This window comes from Papilio xuthus, unplaced genomic scaffold, assembly GCF_000836235.2.
Source record: "Papilio xuthus unplaced genomic scaffold, Pxut_1.1 DF826938.1, whole genome shotgun sequence".
Taxonomy (NCBI): Eukaryota; Metazoa; Arthropoda; class Insecta; order Lepidoptera; family Papilionidae; genus Papilio; species Papilio xuthus.
Genome location: NW_013531711.1, coordinates 510,424 through 530,937, shown reverse-complemented (window position 1 = coordinate 530,937; position 20,514 = coordinate 510,424). Strand labels below are relative to the sequence as shown.

At 32.6% G+C, this 20,514-nt stretch overlaps 1 protein-coding gene across 3 annotated transcripts in view; it reads left to right on the top strand.

Moving 5' to 3' along the window:
- The first annotated feature begins 1,750 nt into the window (after window positions 1-1,750).
- The window catches only part of LOC106121753 (uncharacterized), a 52,698-nt gene continuing 33,934 nt past the window's right edge, over window positions 1,751-20,514 (top strand). For 2 of the 3 annotated variants that reach the window (XM_013317551.1, XM_013317550.1), the window contains exon 1: window positions 20,114-20,354. Coding sequence is in view for 1 of the 3 variants with exons in the window: in XM_013317552.1 (XP_013173006.1) it covers window positions 10,687-10,749; window positions 12,040-12,151 (175 nt within the window). In the remaining 2 variants the exon portion in view is untranslated. Of the gene's footprint in view, window positions 2,058-10,655; window positions 10,750-12,039; window positions 12,152-20,113; window positions 20,355-20,514 lie in introns of those variants that run through there. The other variant, XM_013317552.1, reaches the window with a different exon arrangement.

Genomic DNA, 20,514 nt, shown 5'->3' with positions numbered 1-20,514 from the left:
CAGTATATGTAGAGTGAACAGGTACTTTATTAATTTTTAATTTTGATGATTTTGAGTTTAATATCATAAGCTGTAAAAAAATTTTTTTTCCCTTTCTGAGCTATTAATCTCGTATACAATATGACTCTATTCATGGACTTCCTTAATTTCGAAATTCCCTGTGCCTTGTCCGACTGATAGTGGGAAAAAGGGGTTTTCGCGGTCATGTTTTGTCGTATGTCGAAGACAGACTTCTTATTCGATTCGTGTTCCTCTCGGGATTGTAATACTGTCATCTTTAACTTTACAATAATCTCAACAAACCCTTTCAAATTTACGACTATGTAACACATATTATTATGATACATTTTTAATTTCTATAAGCTTGTAGTCTCTGTAATTTAATTACTCTGTGAACGGAAGCCAGCAGCCTGAAACGCAGCCTTACGATGATATTAATTAACGAGTGAGCGCAGTTGCTCTGTACCATCTCTACCTCCAAGTGCTAATTACATATCTGTTTGTGGTGTATATAAACCAAAATAAACATCAAGGTCTTTGAACTCGAGTTGATTCTGAACAAAATATTTAGTTCCAAATAATTATTTGCTAGACTATACAGCGTCGGTGGCGCAAGGGTTAAAAACTTGACTTGTAATCTGCAGATCCTGGGTTCAATCTATATATGTAGATTTATCGGAGATTCTTACGGTGAAGGAAAACATCGTGATGCAACCTGCACATATCTGCGAAGAAATTCTAAGATGTGAGTGAAGTCAACTCGGACTGGACCCGCTGGTCCACGCCACCACGCTTGGTTGACTATGGCCTAGTCACCTCTAACTTAGGGTAGGCTGCGAGCTCGTCAGTAGGGACGTATGGGGAGCTGATGATGACGTTGTTATTTGCCAGACTACCTAGTCCCTTGTGAGACCACAGGGACGAATGTAAATCGATTGACGTTCTATAAAATTGGTAAAGCCTGGATACAGCTTAATAGTAGATAAAATAACAAAAGGTGTAAGAAAGGAAACATTTGCCTTGAGTTTAAACGTTGCGGTTTTGTTTTTATACATGTTTCGATAGTGGAAATGAACAGATAAGGATTGCAGCCGCAATATATGCGAAGCGCAAGGAGTAATTCGGCTTTCGTTCCGCTCCTCTGATCCCGACCTCAGCAGTGCTTACGATCCGTAACAGATACCACAAGTTCCTTACCTTTTTACTTCCTCAATAAATATATGTTCAGACTAGTTGTCGCCCGCGTCTCCGTCCGCGCGGAGTTAAAAAAAATATTAGCCTATGTTTTCTTCCATGCTATGTTCTACATCTATGCCAAATTTCAGCAAGATCCATGCAGCTCTGCTGGGTAAAAAACAACCATACATCGAAACATTGAACATATTAGAAGTAAGATAAAGAAATTATTTTTATTAAAACTGAAGACTAAAATAGATTTTTCTTATAGAAGGATGAGTTTGAGTCAAATAGAAGCCCTAATAATATTTAGATAGGAACAAAGAAAACGGTCACCGAGACTTTTTATATTTACTAAGGTATTTTAAGTCATAGACGCGTACTGGCAATAAAATTGAAATGTAACATGAAAAAAAAATCAATAATGACGTCATAATTTTTTATTCTTTTCCAGTTTGAATGTAAAGGATGATAACATATTTATTGTTCAATACCAGTACCAAAAAATTCGTTCCCCGAAGTGTATGGTGCTGTCTGGCTAGGCAGGAGGCACAGTACGGCGGCCGGTCGCGCACATTACGCACGCGTTCTACGAACTGCGCCAGCGCAGCCGTGATACGAAAACTAAACACCCCTTATACGTTAGTGTGTTTTCATATGTATGTTTGTGCGTGTGTGTGTTTCTATCACACGTGTGTGATATACGCCCCAACGCCGGGTTGTGCGTTTCGTCTAGTTGGATTTCGCGGTGTGATTTTGTTTTTTTTTTTTTTAATTTATTGATATTGTGACGATGTGGTGTTGAAGATAAACTTTTGTGTGTGTGAATTGTTTGGATTTATTTTTCTTTAAGTGCTCGGATAACCGGCCAACATTTTGAAGTAAGTTTCCTTGTATAATTTTTTATCTATTCTTTATTTTTTTTTTACAAAATATTTATCGTTAAGTTGTTTGTAATGGCACAAAAATGTTTTGGATGAACAATTATAAATTCTTATTAGTATTGCTATGCTATTGAATTAGAATTCCGATCGCCTATGATTTCTAACAAAGACAAAAATAACTTGATAATTGTATACACAATAGTTATTATGTTTCTATTGTATTGTTACAATAAAGTAATGACATCGAGTGTCAGAAATCGAAAATACATGACCTAGATCTCATATTATTATTTTTTTTATTTTAATTTACCAACAGGCACTTTTAAGACATTAATATATACTCTACATTTTATATAAATGTTTCTAGTAAAGACATGAAAAACATATTTTTATTTTTATTTTAATATAAATCATATCGCATTAAGTATGGGATAAACAGAGAGGAAATTTGTTAAAACCTTTTGGTAAGTCGATTTCATCTGGTTAATTATGTAAATATTATATTAAATAAAAATAATTTGATACAAAAGATAAACTTTAATATAAACAATGTTGAGATCATAAAAATAAGCTATAAAATTAATTTCTCAATGACCGCGTAAATTGCTCTATCGATGTTTTGTACCGGAAGACTAGTTCATTCCCACAGAAAAATAATAGCTCCAAGACCACAGATTATAAACAAGGTCACAATTATAAACTTCATTGTTTGACTAAGAATGTGTATATTAAGTGTCAGGTCGTTCAACTGCAGGTTTTTTTTGCAATGTTTTGTTTAAATCTAGTTTTTACACTACTAGCTCGCCCGCGACACCGTCCATGTGGTATTAAAAGTACTTAATTAGTAGCTTAATCGTTTTTTTTTTTTTAATTTTATTTTATATCATAGATTTAAGAGTTTATGTATTTATTAGTACCTTATGTTTTCTTCCAGACTATGTTCTACATTTATGCTAAATTTAAGTGAGATTCATACAGCCGTTGAGGTGATACCTTCACACAAACATCCAAACATTCGCATTTATAATATTAGTAAGATTTTTTCGGGATATTAACAAATTCGCTTGACAAGTCACATTAGTTTGTAACCAAAATTATAATACTAAGATGAAGTTTACCTTAAAATGTGTAAATAGCGAGACAAATTTAGTTAACCTTAGGTTTCCACTGCCGATACTTCCATATAAAACATACATTCATCTCGATTTTATAAAAGAAAGTGAGCGGGATGTCAATATGTTTTTGAAGAGATGTTTCAATAGTATAAACCCATATTAACAAATGATTTTCAATTTTAGTTGTCGTATATTTATCACAACTTTTAATATGTTTATTTGAATTCAACAACACTTCATAATTGGATAGTAATTACATCGAACAAATTTACATAATGTTTCCACTTGTCTCGAGGCTTACACTGCCATAGGTTAAGTTGAAAGGGGCATGTTAAATTTTAATAGGCTTACATTACCCTCCCCACCCCTACTATATAATCATACATAATAGTAGGGGTGTCAACTATCTCGAACGTTATTATCTTTAGCTAATTTGATAGCTTTATTAGCTTATATTGTCCAAAACAATTGACATATCATCTCTAGGTTTATTAACCTTAATGTAGCTTAATTTATACGACCGGTAGACGCCTATTGCCTGGGTTTCCTATGTTTTTAATATAAAGTTTTTATCTTTTAAAATTAATTAAAAAATAAATATGTAATCATGAACTAAATAATTATAGCTTAATACTTAAAAATACGATATGGGTGTGAATTATGTTGTTGTACTTCTAAAAATTAATTTTACTAATATAAATGCGGAAGTTTAGATGGATGGATGTTAGAAGGTACCACCAGAACGTCTTCATGAATCTCGATAAAATTTGACTTAGATGTAGAACATTACCTGGAAGAACAGATGGGATATTAATTAAGTTTTAATATAGTTCCACGCAATAGAACGAGTCGCGGGCAATAGTTAGTCAACAATAATAATAAAACATAATCAGTAGAACAGAAACTCAAGTTCTTGTCGATTAATAAACATACGCATATTATTCTTTCCGTTTTTTAAGGAAATTAAAATGATGACACTTTTTCACTTATTCACCGTATTATTTATTTATTTACTAACATAACTCTTATAAAATAATGAAAACAAAATTAATATGAATATTTATCAATGATGTCATCTGTCGTAACCGCATTCATCTTCAGTACTGATAGAAACGTATCAATGTCACCAACCTATTGTGAAATTGGACAGTTTATAATTCGACTAGTCATAGTATAGACCAAGGAGATGATTGTGAAGTCAATAATTTAAAAGCAATTTCACAAATTACCTAATGTTAAACGTGATTCACCATTTTTTATAAACATTTAGCTATGTTTATACATTTCAAATTAACTAAACTTCAATTTATATAATAACTTAAAGGTTGACTATTTCAATTCAACAATTGACAATTTGATAATTAATTGACTTAGAGTATGCATCACTATTTTGGTAATGTACAAATATGCCTAGTATGTTTATAAGCTGACGAAGTTGACAATCATTCGGTGACATAAACGCAGCTTCCTGCCGAGGGAAGCGTGAGAATGATGCATAAAAGGCGATCCGCGAAGCCGGATGCAATCTCGACCAGAAACCGAACTGGTCTACAACATAAATATAATCAATTAACCGTGTACACATCGTACACTGTACACTGTACACGATAAGATTACACTGTATATGTTGTACAGTCAGCATCATTAATATTTGAACACTAGATATCGTCTTAGACTCAGCCCGATCGGAATAAAACAAAACTTAATTAATAGTCTATATGTTCTCCCGACCATGTACTGCATCTTCGCAGAATTTTTGCGAAGTCTTTTCAGCCGTTCAGGATAAATGTAATAAACATCCATACATGTAAATATTCGCTTTATATTAGTAAGATTTACAAAACTTTAGAATTTTTTATACGCCTCTGGTTTCCAAAACTAAGCAATCACGTGTTCGCTAATATTCATAGTTCTATAATAATTACGAGAATGGCTACGTGCATAGAAGTGTCTGGAGCTTTATAAATGTATACATATTAATGCAGCTGACTGTACATTCATATCGTCCAAAGCTCGTCCCGTGCGGATGTAATAATGACTTTGGTAGTAATTACTATAATGTTTTAATACATTTCTTGATACCCTTGAGATATTTTATATCATATTTTTATATGATGAAATTGCTTCTTTTTAATGTTGTTTTTATTTTTTGTAAAAACTAAACTAACATTTTGGTTAATTTGGTATTCAATTTTTTTTTATATTTGAATTTAATTGCAGTCATGTTTCTACCGTATGTTTCAAAATCAATTGTATGAGGAATCAGGCTTTTGCAGTCTGTTTTAATAAAAATAATCTGGCGTTAAACTAAAAACCTATCCGATACTAAGTAGCGATGTTATCGAACTTACGAAAATGCAAACATAATTAATAACGTAATTAAATATGTATATATTCATAGTAATTACTAATCCTCACTCATAAAGCTATCGTTTTTTAATTTAGATATTTTATAGGCAAAAAGCCAAAAAGCATTACTTTTGCCATTAAGCCACCGAATAAGCCATAAAAATAAAAACTGCAGATTAAAAACAAAGATTATTTACACTTTTTTGGGTTCCGTACGTCATAGGAAAAAACGGAACCCTTATAGGATCACTTTGTTGTCTGTCTGTCCGTCTGTCCGTCTGTCAAGACCCTTTTTTCCTATTATTTAGTATCAATGTATTTTAGTTTCGCAGAGCTGAGCAACTATTGTCTATAAGTTAAATATTATGCAACGATTTTATACTGAATTTTAAATTACAAATTACATATGTTTACGACAAGACAATAGTAATGATAAGTCTACGAATGACACACTTATTACAGGGGAATAGTGACTAAATTGGTGTATTGTTTGTTTGAAGATCTTTTTTTTATTTCATTGAGCCCACATCCGTTTCGAACACTATTGAATAAATTTATAAGGATTTGTTGCGCAATGAAGATTAAAGCTAACTTTGCGATTATTTTACAAATCCAAAAAGAACACAACTATTATTAACCGAATTCCCGAAGGAGGTGACTCGTTTATATGTTTTTTTCTTTAGAAATATAGTCTACAAGCTATGCCCGCGACTCCATGCCCACAAAAAAAAATAGAATAATAAGCCTATGTTCTTTCAGACTATGTTCTACATCTATGTCAAATTTCATCAAGATCGTTCAGAACGTACCTTCTAATTACGATCGTCGATTAAAGGTAGGCAACGTATATGCAATTGCGTATGTCTATGGGCAACGGTCACTTCGCTATTTCAGCGATTTCAGGTGGCCGCTCGCTCGTTTGAAACCTTATGATATAAAAAAAAATATACAAAGATAGTAAGAAGATATGAATCATCGAAAATACTTCTTTAGAATAAGAAAATAGAGAAAAAATCTTAAAGGGATATTTGACCGAATAGTTTTAAGAGCTTTTAAAGCGATTGTTCTAAAAAAACGTAGTGAATTTACAAAATAAATAATTGCACTTCTTAACTTGTGAAGTTGTCATGAGCATTTATTTTTATTATATCTTCTGATTTATATTAGTACCTATAACTAGTATTGCTTACTATCCACAATTCTTATCTTTTGCCGTATGTTGACCTCTGCAAATAATAAACGATCGATCTCACAAAGGTAAGAGATAAAGTCATAGTATTAAATTTGGATGTCATTATAAGAGTGTCATGAGAAATAAGTTTTTATGCATTTCTTATCTAACAAAGTAATAGTTTTATAGTAAAATTATCAAAAATAAATCGATTAAGGAAATTTTTCGTTAAAAAATTCGCTAAAATATTACGTCTAGACATTTTAGTTTGCTAAATAATTAGCGCTTCGGCTACATCGTTAGCATACAAATTTATTATTCTTTAAATTATTTTATTTACTATTTATATTTCTATTATCAAAATGGATAAAATATTTGGGTAAATTATATCAAAATATTATGTATAAAATTTGTTTATATCGACGTCCATTTTGCACGAAAGTATCTCATTATTATCCATCTTACTATTATTATAAATGCCATTTTTTGGATGGATGGATGGATGTTAGAATCATCAGAACTGCTCAACAGATCTTGATGATGAACACAGTCTGGACGGAGTCGCGGGCCACAGCTAGGCATGCATAAAAATCATTACGTTTATCATGCAGAAGACCATTTACAATATTTTAGGAATAATAAAAGACCTAACTTTAGTAAAATGATACAGGCTGATGATAAAACCGAACACTATTAAGCAGAAAAAAAACTAAATCACTAACAAAGAATAATATAACAAGCATCGTTTAAATAAAAAGTAATAAAAAACAATTGACTCGCGAAGGGGTAAGGTCGCTGGCGAGTTAAATAACTGACTAGTTAGGTGGAGTAGAAAAAGTGGTGCAATTATCTCATAGCGACCATTAAATTAAGATTAAAATTTAACCGAAACCAGCGCAGTGCTGGCTGCGTTTAAAATGTTAACACGAAACTGTAAAGGAGCCTGTACAATAGACACATTCACACATAGAATCGGACTATTTCATCATTGTGTCATTTTTATACTAGTAATACAGAAGGACTTAATACAGTGCACCTAGTTATAATAGTAGGGGGCTGTAGTTTGTTTTGGATCTTCACTAGAATTAAATACAATAATTTAGAGGTTATTCTTTCGTACGATTTTCTTCTAAACTGACCTATAAAGTAAAATAAAACTTAAGATTATGGTAAAAAAGTTCATAGTAGTTAGTAAAAAATAGATAGTTGTAGTTAATAAGAAAAATATTTCAGTCTGTGTAATTTGGAATATGTAAAAATTAAGCTTTATTTTGTGAATTAAAAAATTTTATTTTATAATATAACGTGAAACGCGACGAGTTGATATGACTGTGTAAAAACTTCTTAACATCAAAGCCGTGGATAATCTGTTCCCGTGGCGTGGCCGAGGCAGTTTTGTGAATGAAATGGCCAATAATTGCCCCCGGGGCCATTACGTGGAGGCCAACCCTCGCAACGCCGTGATCATTGCCAATGGACTTACACGCTTGTTTTGTTTTAGTCGAAAACCATCCAGTGTTATCCTGGATATGTAGGGACTGGTTTTCTTGCGGCTGATGCAAGCATTTTCTAATTATTCTGAAGGTATTACTGGTTGGTCAGGTCAGGTATTCTGAAGTAGAAAAAGTTTGTATATAGCTATTTACTATAACTATAGATAATAAAAATCCTAGGGTCTTCTTTGATGACTGTCTTCGTTAAACAATATAAAAAATTAAAACTTAATATTTCCGTATCACTTTACGATTTAATGCACGTTTTATACATTTATTTTTGTAATTTAACCCATGATTATTCGTAATCTTTGTCTGTAATATTATAAATGCGAATATTTAAATGAATGGATGAATGGCAAAACCGCTGCAAGGATCTCGCTGATATTTGGCATACTTGGAACACAGCCTGGAAGAACACATAAGCTCCTAAGTTTTTGTTATTCCGTGCGGACGGAGTCGCGGGTGACAGCTTGTATCAGATATACTGTAATCAATAAACAAAAGAGCAACGTACGTTAGATGTAAACAAAACAGCGCATTTCACACGGTTAGAAATGGTATTAAAACATGCGATATAACTTTTTCTAAGTTTCTCTGAAGAAAAAGTTTTCCGCTATTGATAGCCGTTTTACTAACTGTGTGTCGTTAACAAAGATCGTTGGTTCTCATGGTTGGATGTTACCATCAGACGGGTTTGTTAACAACACCTATATAAGGTGGGTTCGTGACTCGATGGAAAATCTAGCTCGATTGTGTTAATACTGTCCTCTAGTTATGTATTTACATCGTACAGTCATCGACGAAATTTGTGCATTGTCCCTATCTGGCTTAAAGTAAACCAAAAATCTCATGCAAATCTTACTAATATTATAAATGTAAATGTTTGTCTGGATGGATGGATGTATATTTGTTAGAAGGTATCTACATACCGCTGAATTGATGTGATGATGAAATTTGGCATTCATATAGAACATTGTCTGGAGGAACACATAGGCTACTTATTTTTAATTCCGCACAGACGGAGTCGCAGGCAATGGCTAGTTTTCACAATAACTATACAAAGGTGATTGTAACAAATATCCGTACGATGATCACTGTATTAGTTAAGTATTGTTTTTAATAAAATTATTCAAAATAAAGTCAACAAAAACTATTATGAATTGCAAATCAACGCTGTGTTTTTTATATTATTACATTAACTAGTTATTATGAAGAAAATTGCAATAAATATAACAAACCTCACGAAAGCAAAATAAAAAAGTTTGCGGTTATGGTTACCGCAGACTGGACGTTTAGATGCGAAGTAAATTGAACACCATTATTGATTTGTTCCATAAATAGATATCGATTGCCCTTGTACCAAATGTAATGCAATATATATATGCAATGTAACACAAGCATTGCACCACGATTTGTTTATCCTTTTTTTTACTAGTATACAGTAAAAAATATTGTTTAAGGTTAACAAAACCTAAGATCCAAATTAAAATCTTTACAATGAATACAATGTTATAGACTAATAGGTAAGCTTTTTCGCGCGTTTTTTAGTTTGTTTTTATGTATGTGAGTCTGTATGTTTGTAAATTTCTTTGTAACGGCCTAGAGTCTGAAGAAGTTCAGTTAAATGTATGTAATATTATAATATAGGAGTTCATTTTGTTTAAATTAAAAATTATGTTTTGAAAAGCAGTCAATAGATGGCGCTTTTCTCATCCACTTTTTAAAAGAAGTTTAGGTTATTCTTGTTTGCTTTATATATTTAAATTCCCGCCATTTTTAGTACTTTACAGTATGCATAGTCACGTAGCGTGCTTACCGCTGTGACGTCATAGTAGCGCTGTAGTTTGTGTAGGAAATCTTTGATATGCAAAATAGTTAGTATCTACATGAGAGTTTTAGATTGACTAATCTGTGTGTTTATTTAGTTTTAAACTATTGGACTTTTATTAAATTTGATTTCTGAAAAGCTATGAGCTGTCGGCCAACCGGTAATAGAGAGGCATTAACCCTTTAACTGGTAGAAGCAATTTTGTGTCTCGAAAAAATAAAAACTCGTTTTTTTGGTTTATTGTGGGTACTTTAATAACTTTTATTAAAGAAAAAAAAACAATCATATTTAGTGAAAGAAAAAAACACGGTGGCAATATCCTTGCCAACACCAGTATGAGCTCTGTTAAATTCTGTTCATGGATTTTCCTCTTGCAGTTGGTGAAATAATTGAAAACATGTTTTAAGGTATTGGTGCTACAAAGTGGAAAATTTATAATAATGTGGTTGGCATACATATTGGCACCACCAGTAAAAGGGTTAAAAGGCTATAAGAAGATAGAAGCCAGGCTCTCCCACCATGTTACGTTTATATTATACATAGGTCCTTGAACATCGCTCGACGTTGTTTCTAAGGGAATGGGGTACTAGTTTAAGAAATTTCAAATCATTCTAATGATAATTGTTTTTGTTTAAGGTGGAGCCCTAGAGGCCCCGGGGGGAGGAAAATGCAAACAAAGAACATCAACCTCAGCCGAGAACAGACAAACGAAGACAACTGTGATCTACAGGTCAGTTCATTTCCACTTATTTATTTTTAACTTGAGATCAAAATGGCTAAAGACAAATAACATCTAGCCCAGTGAGAAAGGCGCTGTTATCGCGGCTAGTTCTGTTAATAATATGGGCATAGATTATGACATTAAAAAACACGACATGACAGTTACTTGACAGCTACAGTGCGAAAAAATCCTGGTGACACTTTTTTAATGATAATTTTGTTTCATTTACATCCACCCGGTGACAGCCTTGTCCGTCTATAAATTTATCGAGGTTTTGTCTTAAATCTACCAGGTCTGAATCGAAAAGGAAATAAAGAATTACGTTCTTAAATATTCATATAATAGATAGATATTTAGGAACAGAATATTTATATCGGTAAAGCACAACATTAACAATAAACTTTCAAAGTTATGACAATCCCAGCCGTAGAATCAATTTCAATAGTAATCAGAAATTGTAACAAACCTATCTTAGCAATTTTACCTTCAGAAGACTGTTATTACAGTCTTATTGAGGATAGACATGTTTGTATTTCTTTAAATACTGCCACTTCTTAAATAAATCGATAGACAATAAATTACATTGTCACACAATGTAATGTGTAAATATAATTTCCCATTTCCTTTGACTTCGAGTATAGTGAATATGTTCACGTAATCGCAATTAAAAAGAATCATAAATATCTTTGTCAAGATTTTACGACTACCACAGTTATGTGTCTAGATTGTTAATTCTTCGGCGCCGTCATAACTCAAGTCTTAAGTACCAGTAGCTACACTAACAAATAACAACTAAACGTGGGTTTCTTAGACCAATATCTCCGTTTAAAACTTAGTATCTGTTTTGTCAAATGACAAGGATGATGATATGTTTTATACAAATATGTTGGTCTCAAAAACCAACGATGACGAGTATAAATTAACTAAATTAACTCTAATCTTTAGTAACTTAATTACTTCAAAATTAAGAGCAAAAATAATAAGTACTGCAAAAGCAAGAGGCCACAATTCTATTATCGCTTTTTATGTGTGAGATAATTGAAAATAATTACTATAAGTCAATCAACTTTGTGTGCGTAAAATGGATGCGTAAACTTGAGCTATACAAAATTTATGTATTGTTATTTACGCCATCTATCGATACAAAACGTTACTGCGATCATAAAAGCAATTCTAAAAACAATTTAGTTTTCACTATCAAGTAAAGATGGCGCTGTTTGCAATCTTAAAATACTTTTCACGTAAACAATAAATTTCAAATATATCAGCTTATACTAATTTATTCAATCTTTTCGACAGAAATCATGCCGCCAAGATCACCAGGGCCTCGCGACGGATGTGTCAGTGACCCAACGGGCGCAGGGCATCCTGAACCAAGTCACGAGGGCCGGCATCGGTTCCACGTATCGCGGTCAGTATGCAATATGAAATTAAATAATATTCAAATAAGGTCCGTTTATTTCTCGCATGCACGTTTCTGTGAAGTAACGTCGGCTCAACCACTGTTCGGTACATTTATGGTCTTCTACGATTTACACGACCTCTTTAAGGTCGTGGATTTTATCGGTTCTTTGTCCTGACACATAATAGAACACATTTTCTTTGTATTCTATATCACTTCGACGTTTAATATTGTGCTAACTACAAATTAAATCTTACTAATGTTATAAATGTGAACGTTTAGATGGATGGATCTCAATGAAATTTGGCATAGGTATAGAAGTAGAATACAGTCTGGAGAATACATAGGCTGCTAATTTTTTTTTTAAATTTCGGACGGAGTCACGGGCGACCGCTAGTATATTATAAATACAAAAGCTCACAGCCGGTCAGTTTGGCAACAATCCAAATGTTCAACTTGGTTCAAACTGGATCTGTAGTAAATAGCAACATATTTACATACCTATTTTACAACTAACTTATACGATTTAGCCTTTGTTATATTTATTAATATAGGTATAATTTCCTTTTTAACTAAGAAGTAAAGAAGATTAAATCTGTTAACAATTTTTTATTTCATCAATCGAATGGAAACAACCAATAAAGTATTAGTCATTTCGTCAGTTCTTCCATCTACACATATAAACATCGAAATGGCCAGTACGAAAACACAAAGAGCCGAAGACACCTGCCACGCGTGATCAGAACACACAAACACTGATCAAAATCTCTCCTTCAGTACAAACCGACCGGACAAAGGAGCCCCAATAAAAACAAAAAAAATATATTTCGCGCCTTTTTGTATAATATCATAGACATCTTTTTTATTTTTTTGTGTAAAATGCTAATTGTGTAGTGACGTAAATGTAAAATTCTTGTTCCTAATTTGAATCCTCGAAGAACAGGAATTTTGGACCACGGTGATGATTTTCTGATATTGCCAGGTGAGTTCAGATAATTGATAAATAATTTTGACAATTTAAAAAATTGTTCGTCAATTGTTTGTTTTGTAATCCAATAGATGGCGGTACTGGCAATTTTGTTTCTAGTTCATACTTACAAAGTGTAGACTGCACAAAATAATATTAAGACGTCACGCTTTTGTTCTTTATTTAAAAAATTGGTATCGAAACATATCAAGCAACAATAAGTATTTTTACAATTATCCTATAGTTTTAGTCTAGCAAAAATATCAACAAAAATTATTGGCAAATTTGTCGTCAAAGTGTTCAAGAAGTTTATTCCTTGTATCACCTTAATAGTAAATTCTTCAACATAGCCGTTAAAAATAGGGCTCCAAGGGTAACAAAGAAATTTAATTGGTTACATCGCGTGTTCGCAAGGCCGACCTGTACACGCAAGCTCTTTGTTTGAAAGGAATCTGTTCTTACATTGAGTTTAGAAAAGGCGCGTATTGAACACTTAACGAATATTTTTTTTACTACAATATTATAAGATATCGGGCATATAATTCTAAAAATAGAAATAAAAACCAACAGAGACGTAGAAAATGTAAAACAATAGTAATAAAGTATCGTATTGTTAATAATGCCTGTCATATTAGAAAACTACAGTTCCAAAATTATTCCAATACTATCAATTTGAAGAACAAAATTGTTAACTTTTGTGACTTCAATCTCTTGTCTTTACTTTAAGAGGCGAAATTTCTAACCACTGAGCTATAGTAGTTTTTCTTACTAATATTATAAATGCGTATGTTTGGATGGATGGATGTTTATTAATAGGTATATCCAGAACGACTGCATTGATCTGAAATTTGGCATAAATATATAACACAAAGGCAAATTAATTTTTTTTTCAATTCCATGCGGACGGAGTCGCATACGATAGCTAGTAATTACATAACTGAACAAATGTCCAACAAGATGTGTCCTCCGTGTCTGAGCAACGGGCCGCACCACAAAAGGCAACCGTAACGACTTCGCGAATCATTTTGATTGACAATTAAATGCCTACATGTTGAACATGGAGATGTTTTTAAATAATAAAAATTGATTTCAACATTATAAAATATAATAACATCAATAAAAAGATGCGGTCTGATCGAGGAAGTGCCGTTTTGATGTATGATATTTCTTACTAATGTATTGCGATTGTTTGGATTTATGGAAGGATGAATGTAACATCTCGTAGAACAATTGCTAGAAATTTAGTTTTAGCTTAGATGTAAAACACAATTTGGAATACATAGGCTACTAATTAGATTTTATACCCGCGCGGATGGACTCGCGGACGATAGCTAGTAATACTTAAATTAATTAATGTTTGTTAGTAATGTGAATTTATCATCATAGAATTTATAAAGTGAGTTTGTCTTCTGTCTTTGATGCTAAGAAAAATATAAACCTAATTTAAACTTAGTCCTAAAGGGGATTTTTCCCCATAACTTAGCGTTACGTGGGTGTAACTCCATTTAAAAAATAGAGCGGCTATAAGGAAGCATTTTAAGACTATCCAAATTATGTTTGATAAATCTAAACATGATGTTTGTCCGCCTACATTATATTTAAACATCTAACAAATAACATTTATACATTAATGTAATAATTGGTTTAAGTTCCTGCTTTAATAAAAAATAATAGGTAATTTTGAAAACAAATTCAATCTTATATTAGAGCAATTATGCTTATTTTTAATTGAGTTATTTAATAATTAAAGATAAGTATTATTATTGAGTAACTCTTATAAAACTCTAGATATAATAATTTTAAAGAATTTCACATTTCGTAATGAAAAATTATATGTACTTTTATTTCCTAACACTTAACAAGCGACCTTTGATAATAATAACATTAAAAAACCATAATTTGCCGCCTTGTGTTGTAATTTTTTTAAATGTCAAATAGTAACGGCTCTCGTAGAATTATTATCAGTAAGTACAGAGTACACTGCGATCCATACTTTATGGAGGCTCCCAGTTTCGCTGCACTGGACACAATTTTAAATATCGACGACACGTAAAGGGATGTGGGGTCAAACCACTGCCCGCACTTTCGCGCGATGTGAACCCATCTGTGCAGACAGGCTCTCCCGAGTAATCACGAGCCTCCATAAAGTTTGAATCGTTTTATACACAAGTACTTGGACTTCGAAGTTCATGTAGTATAACAATAAAAAATCGCATAGTTAGTTAAATTTAACATTAGTTATTTAGGCTTTATACTAAACTATTAAATGTAGCATATAATACATTTTGGAGCTAAACAATTTTGAACTCAATTAGATTGCATTAAGATACATATTCGTTTGTTGTTTGCAATTCTTTGTTAAGTTTTTTCACGTTCACGTAATAATTGCACGTTAAACAGTTGAATGCAAACGTTTTGAAACATTTTGTAGCGCATGTCTTGTTATTAAGCATAATTGATGACACAAAACTGTGCTCAGGTCAAACCGTTTTGAGTTGAGACATAACTCTAGAGAATAATTGAGTTTAATTGGCGTATTATGTTAAAAAGAGACATTTTATAATCTATTCTTTTAAATTCACTTACAATGTAAGTTTGAACTTATGTCGGAGCGATTCTCTTACTATTAGGTAAAAATTGTGATACCATTTTAAATAGACGACCTACTGTTAGAAAGAAATTCCGACACTGTGCCGGTGTACTGGCGCAACACTAGCCTTAGTAAAATGTCGACGTTTGTGTCCCCTCACTAATCATTCTGACCTACCTAACTACCTACTACCTAACAGCAAAATAGTCTACGTATTTTAACATTAATACGTTACGTATATCAACAGTGGATTTAGTAAAAAAAATCATTGTAAGGTCAGCGCGCATCTGCCCCACACCTGCCAGTGGGGGCGCAACTCGCTGCAACCCTCTGTGAATACTCCACCTGTGGTAACCTGGATACAGTTGCGGTGGGGCCAGGGAAAACGCGATTATTACTACGAGTGTGTTAACTGAATCAGCTGCTTCATAGACTGGATGTGACCACTATTGCGAGTCTTCTATTTATTAGTTTGTTGTTATAAATGGGGCGTCGGAGGCCTTAGGGGTCAAGCACTTGACTTACAATCTGCAGGTCCTGGGTTCGAATCCCGCCACGTACCAATGTGTTTTTCTATTTCTGACTTACATATGTACATTTATCCGACGTTCTTACGGTGAAGGAAAACATCGTGATGCAACCTACACATATATGAGAAGAAATTCAAAGATATGTGTGAAGTCAAACAACCCGCACTTGGACAGCGTGGTTGACTATGGCCTAATCACTCTTAACTTAGGGTAGGTTCCGAGCCCCTCGGTGGAACATATAGTGATAATGATGATGATGATGATGATGTTATAAATGTGATATATGTTATAACTAATCAAGTCAATTAATTTATATATAAAATGAAAACATATTTATATAAGATTTGGTGAAACAGTTTAAAGTTATTATGGTTTCTATACTTGCATAATTTTAATAATACATCGTTGTGACTATAACTTTCTTTTCCTAAATAACGCTAACGTCATGGCCCAACATGAAGAAAGTTTGAAAACAAGACGGTTAGAGTTGAGTGAACAGTAAATAGGTTTTTAATGTTAACTTTACAACAGAATTGCAAAGCAAATTGATTAAAAATATTATTATATATTAGCGACTCTATTCCGTTAGAAGGTAAACAGGAAGAAAACAATAACAGAAAGAAAATAATAACATCTATTAAGCTAAAAGTACATTAAAGGAAATAATTTTGATATAACAAATTAAATAAATATAAAATACTAGCTGTAACCCGCGACTTCGTTCGCGCGGAATTAGAAAAAAACTTCAATATATGTTCTTCCAGACTATGTTCTACATTTGTCCCAAATTTCAGCGAGTTCGATTGAGCCGTTGAGGAGATAACATCAAACAAACATTCATCTAAGCATTCGCATTATAACAAATATTATAATATTAGTATGATATACAATAAAGGTAGCTGAGACCAAGTCCCTGGGCAATATTCGTCATATATTTATGGTCATTATCAAATCATCAGTGAAATCGGGTCAGACGAAGGTGAACCAACAAATAAATCATTTTGGAATCTCGTCTAATCATACGTGGGCTTTGCTCGTGACCTCGGACTGTGTAAAAATTATAATACGTTTCTATATGTGTACACAAATAATTTAGCTTAAATTAAAAAAAACAAAGCACTATTTTATTATTTACACTTTGTATATAATTACATAAGTAATTTAGTAGTTTTAGACATTATTAGTTAGAATCATTTGGCGCGAATGACGTGCTTTCGTTACAAAGTCAAGTGTCAGAATGATTAGTGAGAGGACATAAACGTAGACATTTTAGTAATGCAAGTATTGCGCCAGTACACCGGCACATTGTCGGATTTTCTTCTTAACAGTAGAAAGAATATTGTTGTGTGCATCTTTATTTTGAATCAAAATAAAGAAAAAACCTATTAACGTATACGGAGCTAAACTTAAGTTACATATTTTTGTAATTGTAAATACATTTTTGTGAACTCTTACGATAATTATTTTCATTTAGTAAGCAGTTAAATAAATATTGTTAAAAAAAACCTTGTTCATTCAATTACGTTATTGACGAATTAATCATTTTATAATAACAATAAATTCATTCTATTTTCTATCATAACTCAACAGTAGAAGGTTCATTTTTATTTAAATATTTTTGAAGAAAGTACAAACTTGTGCCGCTATTAGTGTTGCATAAATATGCAACATGTAAGTTTTAAATAGTTTCTAAGTACATAAACTAAATCCATTATATACTACTACCTCAGGTAACCTTGAAATTAAATCAAAATGCTTTATTCATCGCTGTGTTAACTAGTGTCACACTTTTATTGTTTATTCTGTTTATTCAAAGATAATGTAAGGGACGGCAATATGTTTAAATACAAGTTTCACTGCAGAGGAAAGCCACAGTTATGGACCACTAACAACTTACTCTACACATTAAAGAATTAATAAACAATTCACTTTAAAATTTGATAAAGGTATTATAAAATATCTTCTTTCATCTCTTGATAATTGCAAATGTTACTGACTCGATTTCTACAGCGTTATCTTAATAGTTCCGTCTACCTCGTTAACTAAGTAAGGTGTAATGATATGCACATAGAAGTACGAATATCGTAGTATGTTACAGCGGCCGATTACTTCACAGACGGTACGATTACGCCACGTCACGCGCTGCCACGCGTGGCGATCTCCTTCGACACTACACACACCAGCTTTCTGTGTTATTTGAGGATACAGACTTAATAGGTTTAATGCCTATATAGCCTATATTGTAGGCTATTATTAGCTTTAGTATCAAATTAATTAAAAATCACGGCTTCACTTTACTTCGGTGTATGTACCGATTAGTTTCAGACGTGTCGGGGGTTCTCCATTGTTTTTTTGGACGCTTTACTATCAGAGCCTATTCCGTGAAATAATTTTATCATGGCTACCCTAATAGGAACTTCTCGTTTATTATTTAATCTGTGCCCATACGAGTGGCATATCGCGATAAAATAGAGCGCATTTTTTATATCACCTCATCGCCGGAGAAACTATAAGTATTGTAACGTGAATAGCAAACAATAGGCTTTTACGTAATCTATAGGTATTCTATTGTCAACATATATTTAGCGTTATTCCAATTGTTAATAATATCATAATCATCGTCATCATCTGCTCACTATACGTCCCCACCGAGGAACTCGGAGCCTACCTTAAATTAGAGATGACTAGGCCATAGTCAACCACGCTGGCCAAATGCGGGTTGGTTGACTTCACACATATCTTTGAATTTCTTCTCAAATATGTGCAAGTTGCATCAAGATGTTTTCCTTCACCGTAAGAATATCGGATAAATGTAAATATGTAAATCGGAAATCGAAAAACACATTGGTACATGGCGGGTTTCGAACCCACGACCTGCAGATTGCAAGTCAAGTGCTTGACCACTGAGCCACCGAGGCTCTGTTAATTTAATAATATAATTATTAGTAATATAAGGTTATAAAAAATATTTTTAATTGTATGATTGACACTTTTAGAATTAAATAACACGTAATGGATTGATATAATTTTATTGCCTAACTATACCAATTTGTTATTTAGTTGGATTTAAATTTACTTCCCCCTTCAATAGATATCCAATGCTGGATGCGGACCTTGCAAATTAAGATCTACATTATCAATCTTTTTCCTTTCTTTTCTATTGATTTGTAATAAAAATATAACGCACTACTCTACAGCACAATACATTCTTAAAAACTTTAACTTTACTTTTACAAGAATACTACAGTAACTCCTTATATTTCCCCTGCTATCTCTGTGGCGACTGGACTCCCCTGGTCATCTTCGTGTGCAGCGGAGCCCAACACATTAGCTGGTGCAGCCGCCGTGACAGACGGTAGTGCACGCCACAGATATGCGAAGCTTATAGACAAGACATTTACGTAATTCAATAGTAAAGTTCCCAGAATTAACAGTGACAAACAATAGATCGAAGGAATTGTATAGCGTTACATAAATCTTAGAATTGGTAGGATATTTAATTGACTAGTAAACTTAAAACTTACATTTAAGAATGGTAACTACTTAGTAAATAGAGAAAACAGATATAAATTAAATAGCTTTAGGAATGTTTTTACTATTACTAAACATATTTGATTTTGAGCAAATCATAAATTTAATTTGTCGACGCAACCGTTCAAAAAGCTTTTAGGCATATAGAAAATATATTTTCATTTTTTTGTTACTTCATTGTAACGCCGCTTCTTAATTTTCTCAACTCTATGACATCACAGTAAGGTTGCTACTCAAGCAAATCTCAGTGGCCCAATGTACGGACGCAAAAGGCGTTCAGTTCAAATTGCGCGCTTGACTCTTTACGTGCTCTACTGTACGTATTCGCGAAAAAAACCGAAAAGCGTCGCGAAAAAATTCACAAAATGTAACACATCTAGTTATTTTGTAACGTGACTTGTGTTACAATTTAAAATCAAACGGAAAATTTGTGTTACAACTCGAAATCGTGTTTGTGTTCCAAATTTAAAAAAACATAGCAATTATTGGTTCCAAATATGAATATTTGAACTAAGTGATGACGTAATGTACATTGTGTTACAAGTACAGAAAGCGCGCGAAATACACCAGTGTCTTATTGTTATATTCTGAAATGTATGCTTCGAGTTCTCTAGTGTTATAATAAGGTTTTATTGAGGCTTTACTGAAATAAATTAGGCGATATTAAATACACATAAAAGAAAAGTGATTTGTCAATAATTACGTTGTGTTTTTGTACTTAAACCGATGATGCATAGCTATGTTTTAAACTATT